Raw genomic sequence first — 22,350 nt, forward strand, 5'->3', positions numbered from 1 at the left:
TGCGCGGTGGCACGGCTGGCTGCAGGACGTGGCCCTGGGGGGACACACATGGCGGGGGGACATGTATGACCGGGGTCATGCACAGGCGGGTGATACTCATAGCCAGGGGCTGCAGCCATTTGAGGACACATGTGGCCAGGGGACAATTAGGACCAGGGTTGTGTGCAATGAGGTGATACAGCCCTCTTGGGGACACACTTGGGGACATGTCCTTTGGGGACACACAGCTGGGGGATCCATCCCTCTGAGGACACTTTCCCCTGAGGGGGGGACACGCAGGCAGGGGACACATGCTCCCAGGGGACATGTCCCTCCAGGCTCACGCAGGGCTGGAGGACACATCCTTTTGGGGTGGGATGGACACGCTGCCAGGGGACATGTTCCTCAGGGGAGCACCTATGACCAGGGGACACGGCGCTTTGGGAGTCACCCACCCTGGGGGACACAAGCTCCCTACACCCACGTGTGTATGCCTCATCTGGGGGTGACCCCTGGCACCCACATGTCCCCCCATGATCTCCCCAAGCCCCATGGGTCCCCCACCCTGCCGTGTCCAAAGCCCCTGTCCAGAGACCGGGGACCAGTTTGCAATGGGGAGCTCCCAGTTCGGGGACCCCACACCTATAGGGAGAGACCATCCTGGCGGGGTCAATCAGGAGGCCTGGGGGCCAGGCCCCCAAAAACCCCCCACGTCCAAGCCCCCCATGGACTGTGCAAGGCTGTGGGGAGCTGCTTGGGGCTGTGCCCCCCCCAGGCATGAAGGGGTTAAGGGGCCCCATCCAGCTGTGAGGGGCAGATGTGAGATATGCAGATGAGGCAGAGCAGGTTTTATAAGGCGGGTGCAGACCCTGCAGAGCCCCAGTGCCACCCCCATAGGTAGGTGCCACCTCCTGGGGAGCTGCTCTGGGGTGCTGGGATTTGGGGGGTGACAAGGAGGGGAAGAAGGGTGTCAGGGTGGGGGGGGCTGTTGGGAGCCTCTGTCCTGCTACAGGGTGGTGGGATGGGGGGGATAAGGATGGACTAAGGGGGTGCTGGGGGGTGGTATTTGGAACCTTCATCCTGCTCTGGGGCAGCAGGACTGGGAGGCCAGAGGGGAGGGAGTTGGGGGGCACTGGTCTGGGGGGGCTGTTGGGAATCTCTGTCCTGCTCCAGGGTGGTGGGACTGGGGGGACAGGGTAGAGGGGATGCTGAGGTTTGGGGTGGTGGCCCCAGTGCTCTGCTCTCTGACCACGCTGTCCCCCCACACAGGAGCTGCCCCCCAGGCCCCCACTCTGGGACACTGCCCGCTCCCCTGGGCAGGATATCATCGTATACTGTAAGTCGGCTATGAGACACTACAGTATAGATGATGTACTCCCCGGGGCTGCACCCGCCGACCGGCCCGGCCGCCACGTGGGACCACGACGACGTGGGGCACGGAGGGATGGGGGACACGGGGAAGGGACAGGGGACACGGGGAAGGGACAGGGGACACAGGAGCGGAGGGACAGGGTGGGCAGCTCCAGGTGCAGCCAAGGACCCGCGGCTGGCGGGGAAACCGTTACCATTACTGTGTTTAGTAATGGTAACGGTTCTGCCGACGGCTGGGCGTGCGGCACGGCGTGGCACGACATGGCACGGCATGACATGGCACGACACGGCATGTCACAGCGCGGACACAGCGATGGAGCCAGGGGGTCGGACATGGGGCAATAAAGGGGGTTATGACACCATGACTCCATCTGTCCTTCTTCACTGTGTCCCCAGGGGATGGCGGCCCAGTGGCCGGGCTGGGTCACTGGGGTGTACTGGGGTGCACTGGAGTGCACTGGGACGGCTCAGGGGGTGCAGGGCAAGGGAGGTAACGTTGGGTGTAGGGGTCACAGGGGTGCAGGGGGCACCAGAGTGCACTGGGGTGTATTGCAGGGGCTACCGGGGAGAACTGGGAGGCACCAGGATGTCTCGTGGGGGAGACTGGGAAGATGTGGGGAGCACTGGGGGTGCACAGGGTTGCATTGAAGAGGGCAACTGGGAGCACTGGTGCTCACTGGGGAGCATGGGGCAGTAGTTGGATGCATGGGGTGTGCTGCGTGGGGGGCACTGGGCATCCTGGGGTGCACTGGGATGGACTGGGGAGTGTTGCAGAGAGCACTGGGACACAGGGAGCTTACTGGGATACACCGGGCTGCACTGCAGAGGGCACCGGAGCTCACTGGGCTGTGCAGTGGGGAGCACTGGTGGCACTGGTGGCACGGGGGACACTGGGGATACTGAGGCATTGCGGGCACTGGGGGCAGTGGGAGCACTGGGGGCACTGGGGACACTGGGGGCAGTGGGAGCACTGGGGACAGTGGGAGCACTGGGGGCAGTGGGAGCACTGGGGACACTGGGGGCAGTGGGAGCACTGGGGGCAGTGGGAGCACTGGGGACACTGGGGACAGTGGGAGCACTGGGGGCAGTGGGAGCACTGGGGACACTGGGGGCAGTGGGAGCACTGGGGGCAGTGGGAGCACTGGGGGCAGTGGGAGCACTGGGGACAGTGGGAGCACTGGGGACACTGGGGACACCGGGATCACGCTCTGCGCCGCGCGGCGGGGCCGGCAGGGGGCGCTCCCGCCTTCCCGCCCATCGCCCCGCCCACTCCAGCCCAGCCCACCCTCTTCCTCCCCACAACCCCCTGCGGCGGGGAGCGGCGCGCTGGTCCCACTCGCCTCCTCTCTACGCTCCCCCGCTTTGCGCCAATGAGGGCGGGCGCCGCTGGCGCTCCCAGCCTGCCCCGCGGGGCAACATGGCGGCAGCCGCGGCGCTGCGTTCGGCGGCGGCCCGGGCCGGTCGCTGGGCCGCGGGAGCCGCCGCGGCGGGGCCGCTCCTGCCGGGCACAGGTGGGGCGGGCGCGTCCGGGGCCGCGGCCTCGCTCCGGGGGCGGCCGGGGCAGCCGCGGGGCGCGTCTGTGCGGCAGCCGGGTGGCGGGGCCGCTGCGGAGCGGGGCCTTGGGGAGGGGGCAGCGCTGCCCGGGGGCTGCAGGGTGGGCAGAAAGGGGACGGCTCGATTTTGGGGCGGTTTCGGTGTATGTAGTGTAGGAAACAATTAGTTTGCAAATATAATAGACCTGGGCAGGATCTCTCGGCAAAGCGTATTTTAATAACGATTTTGCAAGATCAGGTGTTCTACCTAAAGGCAGGCACACGGAATAGGGCAAAAAGCCCCTGCTTAAATCACCCCCCAAATCCCAGCTGCTGTTTCCCTCCCCTGTTGGGTACTGCAGGGTTTACAGAGTACCCAATGTTTACGTATTTCATTCATCTAATTGTAACAACCCCCTTCCCCTTACTGATCTATTTAGAATATGGATTCCTGTCTCTTTGGCTGATCTTCCCCCTAGATGAACTTTTCAAATACAGATATCACTATGTATTCCAGAATTAGTTCAAAGAGACTTTTACATTAAGGATTCATAGTCTGTCTCTCAGTCCTTCTCCCTGGCTGGGGTCAGGGACCAGGTCCCCAGTTTTGTAAAAGCAACGTTCCTTCCTTAAATGTTCCTTACATGTAGCACGTGCTGCTGCCCTTCCAGCCCGTGTCCCGGTGAGCTGCGCCCCGCGGGTCACCGCGATCCCAGCCCGTTGGAGCGGCAGCGGCTCCGCGCTGGGCAGCATCCTGGGCATTCCCAGCGAGAAGCCAAGTGACACCCTGGGCCAGCACCCGCCACCCGTTGCCACCAGCAAAGGTGAGTGATACCAGCTGCCACCCGGCTCCCTGTGCTGGGATGGACGGTCCTGACGCACTGTGGGGTTTAGCGGCACCCAAGCTTCTTCTTTCCTCCGGCAGAGGAGCAGGATCGGCTGTTACGGGGTCGGCCTGACCAGCCCCATAACCCCAAGGTGTTAAGAATCGCCATCATCGGCGCGCCCAATGCGGGGAAGTCCACGCTCTCTAACCAGCTCTTGGGCAGAAAGGTAAAGCTGGGCTGCAGCAAAGTGTTCAGGCTGCTGAGTTGCTTTTTTTGGCATATTATGGCAGTGTGATGTGTATGTGTTTAATTTCTTGCAGGTTTTCCCTGTCTCTCAGAAAGTGCACACAACCCGGTGCAAAGCCCGAGGTGTCGTCACACACGAGGACACGCAGCTGGTGAGTCTCCCGACCTGCTCCTGCCTGCGCCAGCGGCGAGTGTTAACCAGAAAGTGCAGCTTTTTATCATTTGTATCCCATGGGGTCAACTTCTAGTTGTGCAAATATCAGTTTCAGCCTGGCCAGTAACTGCAGGCAAACTTACAAGACCTGTCTTTCCTCTTTCTAGATCATTCTGGATACACCTGGCCTCACTAGTCCCTTTAAAGCCAAAAGGTATCACCACGGCTGTGGGCAGAGTTGGGGGTTGTGTCTGTTGAGGTTCGATAAAACAAGAGAGTGATTTTCACTGTGCCGAGTTTGTAAAATAGGAGTGACAGGAATGTGTGTTTTTAACCTTGTTTTGGTCTCTGAACTTAGTTTTGTTGCAATTTCAGTAGCATGGAGAGCCTGTGGAATCTCTTGAGCTCTTTTATCTTTGATTGTGCATGTAACAAGGGGTGTTACAGCCCGTAAAGCAGCTTTGTGTCAGCTGGGATGATGAAAACTCTGGTTTTCTCCCCTTTTGAGGGGAGACAAGTTGTGATTGTGACAAGACAGTTGTGATTGAGTGTGTCTGGCTTACTCACTCATGTTTGTCTTTCAGACATAAATTAGAAGAAGCCATGCTGACAGACCCGTGGGACAGCATGAAACACGCAGATTTAGGTGGGTACTCAGCTCCTCTTGGATCAAGGCAAAGCTTTTATCTGCCACAGAAGTTTGCAGCCTTGTAGCTGTGGTATTGGGATGTTCACTGGGCAGCACAGGCAGCCCTGGGAGCACGAACTGGGAGGGAGGAGGGAAGGGCAGTGAAAAGGTTTGAAATACTGAGCTGAGGAGGGGATAAGAATTGCCTGGTGCTGAGGGGACGCAGCTTGGGTTGATAATTGGACTTGGATGTTGAGTTTTAGCATGTGTGGTGGTGTTGGGGTAACAGGTGTAAACTGCATTTTATTGTTTTATGAATTAAAATGCTCCTTTTTGGTTCTATCCGCGTTCCCTTCTGTAGAAGAAAGAGTAGTAGTGGCAGGAGGAAAGTGACCACAGACCGTAGAGAAGCTGAAAATGAACATTTGGGAAAATATGGGTTCATTATATTTCCCTCACTCTTTTCTGGCAGTTCTGGTTTTGGTGGATGTGTCGGATCACTGGACGCGAAACTCTCTGAGCAAGGAGGTGCTGAAGTGTCTGTCTCAGTTTCCCCAAATCCCCAGTGTCCTGGTTCTGAACAAGGTAAACAAGGAGCTTGTTCTTTCTGCCCCTGCAGAACATTACGCTGGTGTCATCAGACAGGTCCCTGAGTCTGAGTGTGTTAAAGGACGCCAGTTTCCCCCTCTACTCCCGTATGTTTAAGTGTCTGTGTGTGTATCCCTGAAGCTACGTTCTGCAGATTGGGACTGAAATCAGCCTGAGAACAGGAGCTGGGGTTGGTGTCAAACTGACAATGTTTGGACAAACTATGCAGGAACTGCCGACACGCTCTGGTTTGGCCTCTGCTTAGAAAACTGTCTGGTTCTGTCACAGAAGACTCATCCCGCAGCAGCTGCCTCCTCTGGGTGGTTTATTCTGGTTCCTCCAGATCCAGGGCCCAGCTGCCAGCCTCATTTAGGACAAACTCCTGACACCTCCCTCTCTCCCATTAGGTGGATCTGCTAAAGAATAAGTTCATCCTGCTGGAACTAGTAACTGAGCTGACAGAGGGAATTGTAAACGGAAAGAAACTGGAAGTGAGTTCTGCGTTTAAAGATAATTCCAGTTCTTCAGCAAAGTCTCCTGTGCAAATCACTCAGACTTCTCCCCCTGAGAAGGGGGACAACACCTGGGACAACAGCAGTGATGCGAGGGCTTCCGAGTCCCGTCTTGGGACAGAAGAAGCGCAACAGCCAAAGCACTATGGACCCAGAGATCTAAAAAACATGAAAGGCTGGCCGTTCTTCCAGGAGATCTTCATGCTGGCAGCTCTCCATGGGGAGGAGGTGGATACGCTCAAGGTAACTGTGGTCTGAACTTCTGCTGTGCTCTGAGACTGCTGTGATCTTACTCTTGTGGGATCCTGGTACTTCATGCTGAGCCTCATCTCCTGTGAGGAGGTGGCAGAGCTGCTGTTCTTGGCCTGGATTCAGGAGAGGTGTCACCTGTTGATGTGGAGTACGTCTGTACGGTATCTCTGGAGTTTTCTGTACAAAACTCCTACTTAGGGCTCTCCAAACAGCAGCCTGTTTATAGTGATGAAGCATTATCTTTCAGCTCCAAGGAGACTGTGGGCTTTTATAACTCATGCAAACAGCTCTAGGGAGGTAGGAGGACCCTCTGGCAGGATTTGAGTTTCAGAAGCTTCCCTTTCTCCTTTGCCCACCAGAGATACTAAACTACTGCCCTGATTCCTGACGAGCAGCAGAGTCCTCGTAGTGACTCGCTGCGAGATGAGCGCAGGGGCTGGTGGCACCGTGAGCGCGGTGCGTGACGGCTGACGGGTGCGCTGTGTGTTTTGTGCTCACAGCGGTACCTCCTGCTGCAAGCCAAGCCAGGCGCCTGGGAGTTTCACAGCAGCGTCTTGACCAGCCAGTCGCCTCAAGAGATCTGCAATAACATCATCAGGGAGAAGATCTTGGAGTACCTGCCCCTGGAAGTGCCCTACAGTGTGATTCAGGTGGGAAGAGTGCACAAGCAGACTTGCCTTTCAGCTGTTTTATTGGAAATATCAGACCATGTGCTGAGAATCCCTTTGTTTGAATTTGTGAAATCTGCCAGATGCTTTACAAGGCCCCGTAGGGTGACTTGGAACTCACGTGTCAGGTGGTGGGAGAACCTTTGGGTCTTTGAAGGGGCCACCCTTGTGTGTTCGTGTCTGGGAGCTGAGCTGTCACCTCTGAGGCAGCAGCATTTGCTGTTCCTGAGGCGCTTTGCAGAACTATTGAGCGTGTGTTTGCTGTTCCAGGTGACTGAGATGTGGGAGGAAGGACCGAGCGGGGAGCTCCTCATTGCGCAGAAGCTCTTAGTCCCAAGGAAGTCTCACATGGTGAGTAACGGAAGAGAGACGTAGCGCTGGGGAGGATGAAAGGAGGTTCCGTGTCGTTGCTGTGATCCCCTCTCCCTTATCTGTGGGGTCTCCTGACACGATCACAGGCTGATTTGGAACAGTTTGCACCTTTCTGAAGTTGCCCACGGTTTGATTTTTGGGATTTCTCCAACTGCTCTATCCCCTTTAATTGCTTGTGGCTGCACTGTCGTTTATTTGGGTGATATAAGGATGAGCATGGTGATTTTTCTCTCTGGGTTTTCATGCAGACGATGTTGATTGGGAGAGGAGGGAAGGTCATCAGCAGGATTGTCCAGGAGGCTGGCCAGGACCTGATGAACGTTTTCCTGTGTGATGTCCGCCTGAGGCTCCAGGTGGAGGTGAAGAGTTGAACTCTGTGTGTGTTGTAACTACCCTTGAGCTCTCTGGTCATGTGGAGAAACTGCTCCTGTTGTCCCCCTGCGGGTATCTTGGCACCTTTGTTCAGTCCAGAAACAAAGGATGATGGAGTTGATGTAGCGGGCTGAAGTAGAATATATTATTCTTTGGGAAAATGGCACAAACTGACTGTTGCAGCTGAAGAGAAGCCCAGAGTGGGAATTTCATCTCCATACATCACTGTGCTCAAGTGCTGGGAGCACATTCTTGCCAGAATTCTGGGTTATAAATGAACATCCCAGAGCACAGTGGCCCCAAGCTGCTGCCCTGGCAGTTAGACGGGGAGATCTGGTGGGGTCTGCTGGGGACTCTGCTCCTGCCTGGAGCCCAAACCCACCCAGCAAATCCTCTGCCCACCGTCCCTCTCTGGTGCAACGTCGCAGAGATGTTTTACCTGCCTGTGTCTGAGCTGCTGAAGGATTCAACCCTCACGAATGCAGGATTCCCTGAAATCAGGCTCAGAAGCCACGGAGCTGTGTGCTCTCCTGCTCTGTTTCCCGTGAGCAGAAGATGCCGCGGTCCCTCGAACGCTTCTGTCCCACTTTTGTATTTTCCTTGCAATAAAACAAGGTCCCAGCACAAGCGATTGTTCTCATCTCCTTTTCTATTCCGACTAAAACCAGAACACTTTCCTGTTTTCCCTTGTATTTCTAGATCCCATTTCGTGATCCGTGGCTTCTGAAGGTTACACCTTGCAGGGAAAAAAAGCCGAGTAAGCTTGTTTTGAGGGGTTGGGGGCATTTCAGCAGATGGGGGTGTGAGGGGGTGGCCGTTCCTTCTATGCGCGCAGAGAGAGGTCAGGATGTCACCATGTCAGCACAGAGCTGCTGCCCGGGCAGGAGCTGGGATGGAGCTGAGCACCCAAGTGATGACGGCTCCTGGATGGAGCTGAGCGCCTGAGTGATGATGAGTCCTGGATGGAGCTGAGCACCCAGAGCAATGGCAGGTCCTGGGGGTAAAGGAAACGCTCCAGGTGTGGGAAGGGGTGAAGTCTCTTGCCTTGTTAATGAGTTGAGATAATTAGGTTAGGTAGCCCGTTGCAAGCCAGTGCCATCGCTGCGAACTGCCGCTCTCCTGCAGCGGGGAAGGTGTTTTCATTGACTTCGGGAAGGCGGGCGGGGGGGTTCGCGGCGGTGTCCGTCCGGGGAGTGAGGACGGGACCCCCCTGTCCCGCGTTGTGTCCCCGGCACCGCCAGGGGGCGGCGCGGCGCGGCCCTCCGGCCCCTCCCCCCTCTCCCCCTCCGGCGGCGGCGGCGCACGCGCGGGGGGGGCGGGGCGGCGGGGCCGTTGGCGGGCGGCGCGCGTGCGCGGGAGCGGCTGGCGCAGCCACCACGGCGGAGAGCGGGCGGCGGCGCGCGGCGGGGCCGGCACGGGCACAGCGGCGGCGGCGCCATGAGGCCCGGGCAGGGGCACCGAGAGTAAGTACGAGGCGGGGCTGAGCCGCCCCGCTGAGCGGCGGGACCGGCGCGGCCCGCACCCCCCCCCGCCTCATTGTCCTTCCCGGGTGTCCCCTCCCCCCACGCTCTGAGGCGGCGTGAGGTGCCCCCCGCTGTCGTGACCCTCCCCCCTGTCGCGACAGAGCGGCTCCGCCAGCCCCGCGTCCCGTCCCTCCGCCGCACCCCGGGAGCGGCCCCGGCCCACCCACCCCCCCCCTCCCGGGGCCTCGTCCCCTCAGCCCGGAGCTCCCGGCTCGTCCTTGTGAGGGGACACCCAGGCCCCTCTGCCCCCCTCACCCGGGGCTCTCCAGCACCTTTCCCTCGGTATCAAACACGCTGCGGGAATCGCGATAACACGTCACGCGTCGCGACAGAGAAATGCGAAATTCAGGGGGAAAAAAAAAAAGGGGGGGGTGCGGTTGCGATGGGTGCAAATCCTTTGTGTAATTCTTTCCCGAGGAAAGTGTCCTTTTGCGAGAGATATCGTTAATAAATTCGCTGCCGTCCCTATTTGCTACCGACCGTTTTTCAGGCACCGTAACGCGATCGTGAAGAAAACTGCAGAGCTTGACTTCCCGTGTTCGGTCCACTCGTGCACGCAAAAGTACTTAAATCCCTTTGGTTCTGCAGCGTAAGAGCTTCCCAGAGCAGCACCTGCGAGGGCTGACGGACACGTTTTATCCTCCTCTTGGTATCGCCTCTAATTGCTTGCTACAAGTTTTAGAATAAATTGCAGATGCAGGTCAGTTAGTCCAGTAACAATTCATCGCACTCCCTTCTTGTAATAACCCCAATTCTTTCCTTTTTTAAACACGACGTCTCCAGAAAACCCGAGTTTATTTGGAAAACTTTTTACGACAATACTTCTACCTTTTTATTGTACAAACCCACTTCTTTGTTGTCCTCAGGACATGAGGTTGGGTTCCCGAGTGATGTCATTTGTGCCGGAGCAACAGCGATGACTTTGTGGCTGAATAAATCCTGCTGGACGTGTCAGGCTCCGTGATTTTGTGTGTGTGCGCTGTAGAAACTTCGTCTGATTCAGCAGCCGGCTGAGAAAATTCTGTGATCGCTGCTACGTAGGCAGTAAGGGAATATAGTGATGATAGCTGCTTTTGCCTTTCAGTGTGTGTATTTCTGTATTTTTTTCCCCACTTGAAGAATTTCAGCTTGTTAGAGTCTGTTTAAGTAAATACATAAAGCAGTGGGGAAAGACACTGTTGAAGCGTTTTAGATGCTGGAGCTGAAGAGCAGCCTGGGGAGTGAAGGGTGCAAGGAGAGCGTGCAGGTGGGTCTGGTGTCCTGTAAAGCCCGCCCAGAGCTACTGAAAACTCTGGAAAATGAAATAAAGGCAGCGACAACACAAAGCGAGCAGCAGCGAATTAACTGACCAGTCATTTTTACTAGAGGAAGGTTTGGGTCAAAAGCAAGTGTATGTCAGAACAAACCGAGGGTAAGATTTGAAATAAATACAGCATCTAAGCTTTCAGGGGAAATGCTTCCATAAAAGAAAGGCTATTAATTTTTGAAATAATATTTACACTGCAATGTAGGATTTCTGAGGTGAAGAGATCAGAGATTGACCCTTCTCAGGGCGAGTCACGGGTCAAGCCGGGGCTCGAAGGTGCATTGATGAATAGGCTGTAATTTACAAGCATCACTTCAAATATTTTCAATATTTCTCAACTATTTTAAGAAGGCATATTGAGTTAAAGCCCAGCCAGCCTGATAGTCTAGAGAGAGGAAGGATGCGTATTGCTGGAAAAAGAATTAAGCAAAAATAGATAAATCTGACATAATGGATGACAAGGGAAAGATGATTGCTGAAAGATGCTGGCGTGCTCTCTGTTCCTTCATGCTTGGCGTATATTTTGTTACCTTACATGGCTTTTGAAGCGTAAAAAGAAAGAAAAAAAATCTCATTTTGTGCTGAGATAAAAGAAAAGGCAAGTGCTTAAATTCTGTTAAGGATCAGCTTTGATGGTGACATTAAGTAGTGACCTTATTTGTGGTTACCCTTCAGTCATCTTGTGAACTTCTCAATTGAATAAACAGAGTGCTTAGCACCAAATAAATACCATTTAATAAGATGGTATTTTTGATCCCCGTTTCACTTCACATTGCAAACAGTTTCACACTTTTTTTCTGCTTGAGCACAGCCTGGGGTACTATTTCTGTTAATAGCATTAAAAAATGTTGGAGAGTGTCCATATAGTATTGTTTTTTTCTCCAAATGTAAAATTAAGGAACCCTTATGTTCTCTGTAACTTGGATATTTGCCTTCATTTCAGTCTTATTTGTATTTGTTTCAAGTTGTCCTCTGATACATAAGCTTTTGTATTTACGTTTGTTTCTGGGAAGTGTTACCGGATCAAGAGAGGAGTAAGGATTTTGTCAGGGATGGAAGTGTCTGTATTTCCCAGAAACACAGGCTGGTGGATCTTCACCTTCACTTGCTGAAACTCCTGGATGTGGGATATAAACTTCCCCCAGGGCAATACTTTTCACCATGGTTTGTCCATTTATCTTTTCTCTTCTTTGGTTTTGCCCTGACTTTCCCCACCCCAAAGCCTCCATTGCAGAAGCATTTTGTATCCTATAGGTTGCTGGCTTGTTCATCTTCAGTGGGGTAATAGTGAGCTACTGATTTATGAAGATGGGAGATGAAGTAATGTCCGTTCTGTATTTCTCTAAAGCTTGCTAACTTCCAGAATTCTGGGATTTATGGAATTACTAAATGCACCAGGCTGACTTGATTTATTTAAGAGATGATCAGAAATTTTAAATAATTGCTCTAAGAACATGTAGTTCACTGAAATGCTACACCCAGCAGTCAAGTGACAGGTCACTCCATTGTGTTGTAGACTGTAACCAGGGCCTGCTGACTCCTCTGAGGCTGTTTATGGCGTAAGATGCTCCTCAAGATGAGTGAAAGTTTCACGGTTTTGTGCATCTGTAAGGGAGGGTATTACCCCTCTGCTTTTAGTTTTCAGCATTTAAACGTTTTCAAACTGGGAAGTTAAGTGAATAATTTCAACTTTTATTCCTTGTGTGGCATGCCCTGTTCTCATTTTCCCATTGCATTTTGTGACTCGTATTAAAATCTTAAGCATCACAATCTTCGAGCGATTTTTCTTTTGATAGCAGATCATTAATTTGAATCTGAATGCTAAAATGAGTTTGTCACACTATTCATCTTTTTTCATTCTAAAAAACACTGCTTTACAAATACTGATTCAGCTTCTGAGAAACAAAGCTCCTGAAAAGATGTTCTGCTAACTGGCATCAGAAAAGTTGGTTTTCGCTTTGCCCAAATGGCTTGTGTTCCTCAAAAGCTAAGCTTACTATTCCAAATAGGCCTAGCCTGGCCTAGGTCTTGCCTACACCTGGAGTTGACAGAGACCAGTGTGTTCCTCGCCTGACAGTTTACATGTTTTTAGTAATTTAATTTAAATAGGTATTTGAAAAACTGACTGTGGCTCGTGGCTGGTTCATCTTCACAGACCCTATAGACCCCTTTTCCTTATTTCGGTATGTTCTGTCTGGGTGTCTCTTCATGCCTCCCTGCTCATTTTGTATTTGGTGTGTTGTTGCTCTAATTATTCTCCCGTCGTGCTCAGGAATTAAGCATAGTTGATGTATTCCCATTGCTTAACTTGTTTAGACTGTGTTTTAAGATTAGTCCAAGTTTCCAGGTATCGTGAGGAAAACAGTGACATTTCGTTACTGAAGTAATTTCACAATAATGTAGTTTGGCTGCAGTCTGGCTGTGGTACCGAATAGCGGGGTGTAGTACTGCGGGTGTGCTGGGATGAAAAACTGGGGTTCTTGATACAAGTTTTCAAGTCCTGTGCAGCGATGCTGAGTCTGGACGGTGTTGTGCGTGGAGCAGTTGAGCTGAACATCTGGATAATTGATGTATTTAGAGATAACTGAACTGCTCCAGGCTTTTGAATAGATGCAGTGGTGGGTGTGCTGTAGGGAAATGTGTTAGAAAACAGGTTTTCTGTAAACGCAACACATCTGAGACAAACCTTTAAGTAAAATTCTGTTGGATTAGGTGACGGATCCAGCCTCCAGCAGGAGCGGGCTCTGTGGCATCTTTGGTGTGCAGTGAGCGAGGTTTTTTGATTTCTTACGATGTCTGTAGTAATGTAGAAAAGGTGAACCATGAAAGTGAAGCTATTTTTAGTATTTTTTTAAAACGCCAAAAAATGATCCACCAAGTGATACGCTGCTGACGTCTGTAGCGCCACCAACCCAATTAAGGTGCCGTATATTGTTTCCAGCAGGGTTCTGATTGTTTCTAATTTGAGAACCACGTGAGAGAGGGTGGAAATAGGTGAAACGATGTGCTTTGCTGCTCGGCGTGGATCTGCCACCCAGTTGTTTTCTATCATTTCTTGTACTTGGGCAATCTCCTTCGCAGCCAAGGTGGTGGCCACACGCAGCCTTCCCAGGTGATTTCTTCATATATGGTGGACCTGGCGGAGAAAAATTACTTGTTGCTATAGGGCAGTGGACAAAAAAAGTCGTGTCTGTTTTTACTTGATCAAATAATGCATAAGGCAAGAGTTCAGTGCTGTAGACTTTATTTTTCATTTCCTGACCCCCGCGTATCCTTTGCCGTATCCTGCTCTCCCCCTCTTGCCGGCGCGTTGTTAAACCTGAGGACTTGCCCTTTCCTGTGCCTTGTTCCTCTCCGTAGGCAGTTTCTGCACGCTGAACGCTTTGAGAAACGTCGTACGATTGCTCTCTTGACCCAATACCATGTGTATATATAGTTTAAATTCTGTTGGATGGAAATAGCATTGTATGAACCTTTAAAAAAAAAATACACAGATGCTCCCGCTCTCCAAAGTAAACTTCCTCCTGTGCTAATCTTATTTTAAAATTTGTATTGGAAAAGCAGACTTTTTAACATCTGGAAAGGAGAGCTCTTCATGCCTGCTTTATTCTTCTTCAGCATTTGCTTTTCATTCATCCTTTTCCTTATTTTTTGTCTTCGGAGCTAAAGGAACATCACACGCTTTGGCTTTGTTGTGGATGGGAGAATTAGATATTTGGTTGCCCTTCTCTTCCAGTGCATCAATCTGTTCTGATTCTAGGTTGGTTTGCTTTCCTCAGCTACAGAAAAGCTCTCAGCTTTTGCCTCGAAAGGGGAATGTGTTCCTAGAGCTGTTAATTCATGCATCCTTTGACTTCAGATTGGTCGCAACTGTGCTCAGCATTTGTGAATGAGCGTGGAGGAAAATCAATACGTGACAAGGGCAGAGCAGGAAAGGGAAAACAGCCCTTCCAACGCCTTTTTCCTGCTCACACCATCGCCTGATTTTTAGTTTTCCTGCCTGTGAACTCGAGTGTTTAGATTTAGAAATGGCTTGTTTTGGAACAAGTTGCTTTCAAGATCGTTTCCAGAATTTGTGTGTCATTTAATCCCATTCAGTTTTGCTGCTCTGATTTGTGTTTATCTTGTCCTGCGGGACTTCAGGTGACTCTTCCTCCCTATACTTCTCCCAGTACTTTCTAGAAATTTGGGGGGTTTTCCAGTCAAAACTGTAAGAGCATTTATGAAGCCTTTTATACTTTTTCTAGTCCCTGTTTCTATTCATTGACAGGTGGGTTTTTTTACAATTGTTATTTTGTTAAAATCATCTTAATGTTTCAAAAATGTGACTTCAGTTTCTCTGAAGGATCTCATTAGTGACTATTGTTTAAACTCTTGAAATGGAATGCATGTAGTTTAGAAATTAACCTGGATAATACATTTAATATTTCTGATGTAAATTCTCTCCTATTTACTATTCATTTCCAATGCAGCTTAGTTAAATATCTCAGGTCATCTTCTTAATTACAGATTACCAATGAGTGAAGTTGCTGATGAAGAACCAAAAGCGTGGCAACTCAAAATGTGACAGTCCAACATAACGTTTTCAACCACTTAAATTGAAGTTGAGGCAGGAAAGAATTAAGATTTTGCATACTTCCATCTAGTGTGCGTGAGGGAAATTGCATCGTGGTTAAAATCCCAGCCATTCTCCATGCAGTTCCAGTTGGGCAAGGACCATCCCAACCCTTGGCCTTTGTCGAGCAGGTATTGCGGATAAACTGTGGAGCATCCCAGGGCCGACAGATTTTAGCTCTAAGTATTTATGCGGCGGTCGCTTTGCCACGTCCATAAAATGGTAACGCACGCAGTTTAAGAAAAATCACCTTTCACCGCGTGGCGTTCGTACTCTGCTTCAGTGTGTTCTGCTCTATTTACTTGTCATTCTGTGCTAGAATTTCAGCTGCTTGATTTATGAATTATTGCCATTGAAATAAAATTAAAGTGGCTGTTCAGTTATTTAAGAGCCAATTAAATCTGATTTTATTCTGATGTAACATTTCCAGTGAAAGCGCATAAAATGCAGTCTGTAGAGGAAAGTTAGATCTAAAAATGTTTAGTGTTTATTTTTTATAATCTGTGCTTTGGGTGGCTTGACTTGCCAAATCCATTGCAATCTCACAGCAGTGAGTTCAGATTGTAAAAGTCACTCTGTATAAGAAAATAAACCCGTTTTGGTGTTTTCAGTGATCCTGTATGAACCTTTAGCCACGGCTGCTGGTTGGAGAATGTATTCAACCAGAAGAAATGAATTTCTCTTGTTTGCGATGCTTTTGAAGAAGGTAATAATATATTTACTTGCGTTTGGTGACTTCCAAAGGTAGAAACAAGGGGTCTTGTGGGACACACGTTTCCCAAATCGTGGGCTGTCTTGGGGGATCAGCGTTTAGATTAGTTGAGTTTCAACTATCAGAATGAGCAGGCACTTCTCATTCTGTGTGGCAATTAAAGTGTATCTCTTGATTGCGGCGTTTCTTATTAGTAGAAATGACAGTGCCAATCCCAGGTTTGTTTTGACAATTTAACACCCTATATTGTGTCTTTCTGTGGGCTGGGTGGGTGCCGGCTGAAACTATTTTGATATTCAGGGTCTGTTTTGCCTTATTTTTTATTAAAAATAAATCATATTGATGTGGATATAATTTTATTTCTAACTAGACAAGCCTGCACTAGCCAGCTCTCGGGTTTGTGGTGTCTGTCTCCGACAAGATTACAGATACGGAGAAAATGATTTATTTTAGTTTCCAAAGCTTAGATAAAGCTCTGGTTTTGTGCAGATGGCACTGAAAGGATAACACATAGCTCAGATAAATTGGTATAAAGCACCATATATTTGTACCATAATCTGAATCTTCAGTACATCAGTAATATTGGGATTTATATTACTATTGTACTAGCCTGTTTTTTTTTCAGCAGATAGAATTAATTGCCAGGTATAGAGGTCATTGGGGTTGATGTACTCCAGTCTGGCTGTTCTATGGTGAGGTGTTTCCAGCCCGGAACTCCAAAAAGCTGTTGGGAATTGTCTGGTTGATATTGGAGAACGCTTTGATCTTTTTGGGTGGAAAAACCTTAAGAGAGGTGCAGAGCAGGAGCACGAGGGTTGGAGATGGTACAAGTGTTTGTGCGGTACCTGCTCTTCCATCAAAGGCTTTTAGAAAATGCTTTAGTAGGGTGTGATAAAGAAAATCCTGATAGCTGCACTAATTCTAAATAAATGTTTACTAAACAACATTAATGGATTTAAAATGTTTTTAGGAATAGTTATTAGTCCTTCAGTCTCGTATGGTGAAGGGAGTTTTGTCTCAATGGGGGGCTGCCATTTTAATGCTTCCTGGCAGGAGGCCTATTTTGATCATGCAAATTAGGTTGGAAAAAGTAGGCTAAAGCATTAAAAAAGTAGGAGAGATCATAAAATTTTAAATTCTTAAGGTGACTGTTCTTCTAATTATTAACATTTTTGTTATCGTTGATGACTTATGTCACTTTATTTTCCTTAGTTCTCACATCCTCATCCCTTAACGCTGACAATCTCAATGCCGGTGGCTCTTGCATCCACTGCTCGAAATGGAAGCCGTAGTCCATCGGCTGTTTTATTCCCAGCAAGGTGCTTGGAAATATTGCCACATGGTGTGTTTCGTTGTATAATTGGAAATGCAGATACAGACTTCTTTTGTTGTGTCGTGGTTAATTTTTTTCTATTCTGTTAACATTAATAGGGACTGAAGGTTAAACTTGGCTTATGTAAACTCTGGGTGTTTGTGTGATGCTCATTGGTGAGGGGATTCATTCTGTCAGCAAGAAAGGGGCACATGGGCAATGGGTGAGGATCAGAGCCAGCGCCCAGAAGGCTGGATCTCCAGTGAGAAGACACTGGGGTTTTCATCAGGGTGACATCTTTAGGGGCTCCACCTTCTCCATTAGTTTCTGGCCAGGGGGAAGAGCCCCCCACCATCTCTCCTGTCCCGCACGTGGACCCTGTGCCCACCATCCCACAGAAATGCCGCAGCCCGCCCTTTGCATCCCGCTCCTCCGGGCAACGCGTGTGTCAGCAAAATAACTGTCTTGGTGCCTGCTGGCTCACGAGCTTCATTTAATCCTATTAATTTTTAATAGAAAATTAATATTAAGCCAGCATACTTCTAACATGACTTTGCCTTGTGCAGAAATAGCCCCAGTTTGTGTTTGCTCTGGAGGAGGAGAACGTTGGATCCTGGAGGAGCGAGACCCTCGTGGCGGAGCCAACAGCTGGAGCAGCGTGGGGCTTTGGGCTGGGGGACACATCTTTGTGGGGCTGTCACCTTCAGCAAATACAGTGGTGGCGCCCTGTTCCACTTCAGCAATCACAAATGTCGGTTGCATTTAGAACGCATATCTCCAAAAGTAGCACTCTGCAGTGGGGTGTTTGTCCACCATGCTGCTTGGATAAACTGGGGATTTCCAGCTAAATGTGTGCAACGAGTGTGGTATGTGGTGATCAGCACAGAGCTGACCTGACCGGGGTCTGCTGGAGAATGCCAGCGCTTAAATACCAGTTGTATAAGGATTTCAGTAAATATTCATTTCAGCAATTTAAGGTCTCTATGGGTGAAAACAAACAAACAAGCATATTTTTAATTGCCATTTTCACTAGGAGCTAATAAAGGAGAGTTGTGCTGGAGATGGAGAGTTTGTACCCAGCCACCCAACTGTGGCTTTGCTACAGTTGATGCTCTGTAGCCTCTGAAACAGTAAACCTGAAACAGGAAGGTCTGCTCTGTGAGTTGATGCTATCTTTCTCGTTAAGAAAGTAAGCTGCATTCCTTAGCTCTTGCAAACCTTTTTAATTGTTTTTTCTCACAACCTTAGCCCGATCTTATCATGTAAGTCAATTGTTGCATCATATTTGCTTTATTCTCTCTGCTAGGAAGTCAGATAATTGCTTTATGCTTTTTAATGGGAAGTGTTTGGGAAGCCTGTTGCCTCCGAGACGTAGATGAGCAGTGCAGCAGCTATTGCAACACTTGAATTTCTCCCAGCTTTTCTGGAGCTTGATGGGCAGCAAGCAGAAGGGAGACATGGATAACTGGCACCTTCCCTTGGATTGAGTAGCAGCCATAAAGTTACTCACTCTTTTAGACTCCATCATAAAAGTAAAGCAACGAGCTCTGATGTGCCTTGTGTTTAGGTATATCTCATCTGTGGGAATATTCAGCCAGACTTTCCTTGTGAAATAGTCTTATAGACTATTAATTATTCATAGCCAGTTTAATTCTTCTTTCTTGCATATTTAATTGTAATAGCATGCTGTATGTCACAGTGATTTCCCAGAAGAGCTGTACACCAAAGGAGAACTGTTCAGGTATATAGTCTTAGATATGTCCATGCTAATCTTTGTTGTTCAGTTTTGGAGCAGAACGGGATATTATCAGATGTTTCTTGCAAGGAAATGGTTATGCAAAATCATGATTTCTCTTAATCTTTTCAGCTAAATTCTTCAGGCTCAAATAGCTGGTTTGATTTTCATTGATGGCATTTATGTTGTCTTGCTTATTTTATGAAGAAAAAATGCTTAATTGGAGGGAGGACGTGACTTTGTTTTCTTCTCTGAAGGGAGGAACCTCCATCAAAGACTTTGGAAGTGCCAATCGATTCCTTCCAGAAGATGAAGGAAGGGAATAAGATTTTTATTGAGTTTTTTTAGTGATCAGAATAGCAATGCCAAATGCTTATGTGATTAAGGTTGGGTTTTTTTAATGACTAGGATGGGCTTTTAGTGCTAGATGTGTGAAAATATTGCAGGCACGGGAACTGCAACTGCATTCGCAATTTGATTTCATCACCCTTGTTCTAGAGCCGTTTCATGTTTGTAAGGCACTTGGTGGAACCGAATCCCTCGTGTTTGGAGAGTAGGATTGTTCTCCAAGATTTACCGTAGGAGTTTAAACTTCTGAAAAATCTGTTTACAATGTGTCTGAACCAGAGGGTAGAGGACACAGTAGAGACTGTTATCTGTTTACTGCTCAGATAAGGAGGTGGAATAGATTGCTGGCCTGTTTCTGAACTCTGCTTAATGAATGGTTGCTAGGCAAATTGCATCTCAATCAGCTTAATCCTCAAGATGTCATTTACAGGTCTGCTCTTTGTGCGGGCCAGAACCGTGCGCTTTCGAACTGTACTGGCCAGAAATTGCTAGCAAAGCAGCTTAGAATAGCTTTTGCAAAAATTCAGTGTACATGTGTTGCTGAGCTGCCCACTTTAAAGTGTCTGTTGTCTCAGGGCTGTCACTGCGTGGCCATGCGCTAAGTTAGATGTTTGGTGAGAAACGGGAGGCAGCAGCATCATTAGCACCGTTCCTGGATCAGCTCCGCGTACATCATAACGTTCTGGCACTGGATGAACGTGAAAGAAAAGGTTTCTAAATGGGGACCGCGCTGCTGACGTGATGAAAGGTATCTCTGTTTTGACTGAGTTTGCTCAGAACCTGGTGTGATTTTGGGGTACATAGGTGGGACGTAATTAATTTTGGCTGAAAGTGGGAGGTGGTGTTACCTGTCCGGGCGCTGGGGCTGGGCTGGGTGAGATCTCTCGCATCAGGAAGGGGCATGGTCTGGTCGTATGAAGGCTCCAGCCTGCCCCTGACATGGGCTTTCTCCCACAGCATCAGGAGACAGCCATAATTGCATATGTCAGGGTATGTGTGTCACCCACATACATTAGGCTCATGATTTAGTCCAAAGGAGAAAGTTTCCTACCATAGTTAAGCTTTAACAGTTTTTGTAAAGAAAGATAACAGGATACTTGTTTTTATTGGTTTCCCATGACAGCAATTAATCTTGTTGTGGGCAGAGCATTGTTCTTTGCATGGCTACACCTTCCTTTCGTTTGAAATGTATCCTGTGAGCACTATATGTCGTGACACTGAGCACTGTAAATGCAAACTGGAAAAAACTGGACTTCTTGAGTGCTAAAGGCATTCTAGAACTGTTTATGGTCACCGTGTGCTGATACAAAATGTCCCTCAGGTGGCACGGTTATTGAAAGTGCAGGTGAAAGTGTAATATGTGAACTTTGCAGCGCTTGCATAGTTTGGATGTGTGCAGCTTTTGTGTTATCCCAAAATACTGTTATGATTTTAGAAAAAGATTGTATTAAAATGTGGAGAGCTTCTCCAAATAAAGCATAAATCAAATATTCCACCTTAGTCACCAGCAAAATGACGGTGGTGCTGGCATCTTTACGCCGTAGATGGGAAGAGGACTGTCGAACAGAAGACTTTGTGATCAGCGAGTGCTTTTCATGCAAATGAAGATTTTATTACATGCTGCTGAATCAGGGGCTTGTGTAGCAAGAACAGCACAGAAGTGATAAGATCACTTTGTCATAGCTTGAAATTTTGCCCAGTGTGTCTTTCAGATCGCTGAAACGGGCAAGAAGTGCTCTTGTTAAGGGCGCAGCAGTAACCGATATAATATTTTGGGGTCAGGGCTTTTTCTTCGTGTCACGGTCTGTCCGCAGCGACCTGCCACGTGTCCACAGCCCTGATTTCAAAGCCATGAGGAACTGCAATGTGCAGGTGACCCCAGATAGCAGCAGAGTCATAAAAGCTCCTGCTCCTGATGGGATCCTGGTTCTGCTTTGGTCTAGATGGGTCCAGAATCTCCTCTCAGCTGCAAGCGAGGAGCTGCCAGCGTTGGTAGAGCAGAGTCGTCCACCTTCAGGTTGGATAGCCCGGTGTTGCCCGTTCCTGAGTTGTGCAGGGGCTCTGCGCGCACCATGGGGCTGTTTTGCTGCAGAGAGCACCCATCCAGGACTGGTTCTGTTGGTTTTCCTTTTGTATTTGTTAGCAAATATCACCTTAGCACATATAGTCTACCCAATGTCCATCTTTCATGGTTAGAACTGGTTCGGTTTAATGAGGGCTGTTGTTGCCAGCAAGCGGATGGATATGTGTAGTGGAACAGGCATCTGAATCTTCCCCTGCAGATGGGTGGTGTTCAGCATCCTGATGTCACCTTGGTAAAAGTTCTCTGGCATGTTACTTTCCCTCTTTATTTATCTCTCTTGCTGTGTAGCAGCTTTCCTTACAGAGAAGCGTCTGAGCTGTTGGAAATCTGTCCTCTCTTCTCTTCCTCTCTCCAGAGACATTGTCAGCATAACACCCAAGCTACCTAGATTGACGTCTGAACATTCTGCTTTTGCACAATCAGGAGGCATTCAATGAAGCAGCAAGATGAGAAGAAGATCAAGATTTAGTACTGACAGTTTTAGACACGTTTGAGTCCATAATTTTGAATAATCTTGATGAGGAAGGTCAAAGGCTTCCTTCACACAGGATGCCCCATATGTGTGTGTTGAGCATCCATCAAAGCATATAACGCAAAGGACAAACATTCAGATTGCAGCGTGGGGCTGTTCATATTTTGAATTCTTATCTGAAGAGTCTGGGAACAAAATCCAACCCTGCATGTTCCTGGAGAGTTTCAGAGTGGCAGGATGAAACCCTCTTCCTGTTTTTCTCATGCAAATTTGATAAGGATTATTCAGTGTTTAAAATCTGGTTTATACTGGCTTCTGAATTTCATTTAAAATAAACATCTGGAGAGCTTTTTGATCTTCTCTACAAGACTGTTGTCTACTGCACTTGTTAAAATGACTTCTGCTGAATTTTTAGTGAAAGGCAAAGACCTAGATCATTTCAGCCCGGAGGTGATCTAAATGGTTCACCCTCTGCCGATAGAAATTTCCACGAGCACACAGCCTATCCAGCAGATGTTTAAAATCCTTTCTGTTAGGGAGCGTGGCAGCTAGAGGTATCTGTTTCTTTGGGATCTGCACTGTGATTTGTAGTTCGGCAAAGCCACATTCTCCCGATTCTGAGCCCGTACTGGAGTGGATGCTCCGTTCAAGGAGAATTACGGTCTTGTCCCTTTGCGGCTGGCAGTACAAAGCCCTCCTCCAGAAGATTGCCACGGTTCGCCAGTGTCCTGCAGTCGGATCGG

General features: G+C 49.0%; 2 protein-coding genes across 5 annotated transcripts in view; both read left to right on the forward strand.

The window, feature by feature from the left end:
- Positions 1–2,666: 2,666 nt before the first annotated feature.
- ERAL1 (Era like 12S mitochondrial rRNA chaperone 1) lies at positions 2,667–8,128 on the forward strand. Of its 3 annotated transcripts, none has more exons than XM_065036937.1 (11): positions 2,667–2,861; positions 3,554–3,706; positions 3,808–3,935; positions 4,030–4,107; positions 4,277–4,323; positions 4,694–4,755; positions 5,210–5,322; positions 5,733–6,080; positions 6,590–6,739; positions 7,028–7,108; positions 7,378–8,128. In XM_065036937.1, the coding sequence occupies exons 1-11, from the start codon at positions 2,768–2,770 to the stop codon at positions 7,498–7,500; spliced, it is 1,377 nt and encodes a 458-aa protein (XP_064893009.1). In that variant the 5' UTR covers positions 2,667–2,767; the 3' UTR covers positions 7,501–8,128. The 3 variants fall into 3 exon arrangements, with proteins under 3 accessions (XP_064893009.1, XP_064893007.1, XP_064893008.1); XM_065036935.1 differs by having other exon boundaries at positions 2,676–2,861; positions 3,527–3,706; XM_065036936.1 differs by having other exon boundaries at positions 2,676–2,861; positions 3,533–3,706.
- Positions 8,129–8,807: 679 nt separating this feature from the next.
- The window catches only part of FAM222B (family with sequence similarity 222 member B), a 37,717-nt gene continuing 24,174 nt past the window's right edge, over positions 8,808–22,350 (forward strand). Inside the window, exon 1 of one of the 2 annotated variants that reach the window (XM_065036934.1) lies at positions 8,808–8,964. The gene's annotated coding sequence lies outside the window, so the exon portion shown is untranslated. The remainder of the gene's footprint in view (positions 8,965–22,350) is intronic. The other variant, XM_065036933.1, reaches the window with a different exon arrangement.

Source organism: Columba livia, chromosome 20 (assembly GCF_036013475.1).
Source record: "Columba livia isolate bColLiv1 breed racing homer chromosome 20, bColLiv1.pat.W.v2, whole genome shotgun sequence".
NCBI lineage: Eukaryota > Metazoa > Chordata > Aves > Columbiformes > Columbidae > Columba > Columba livia.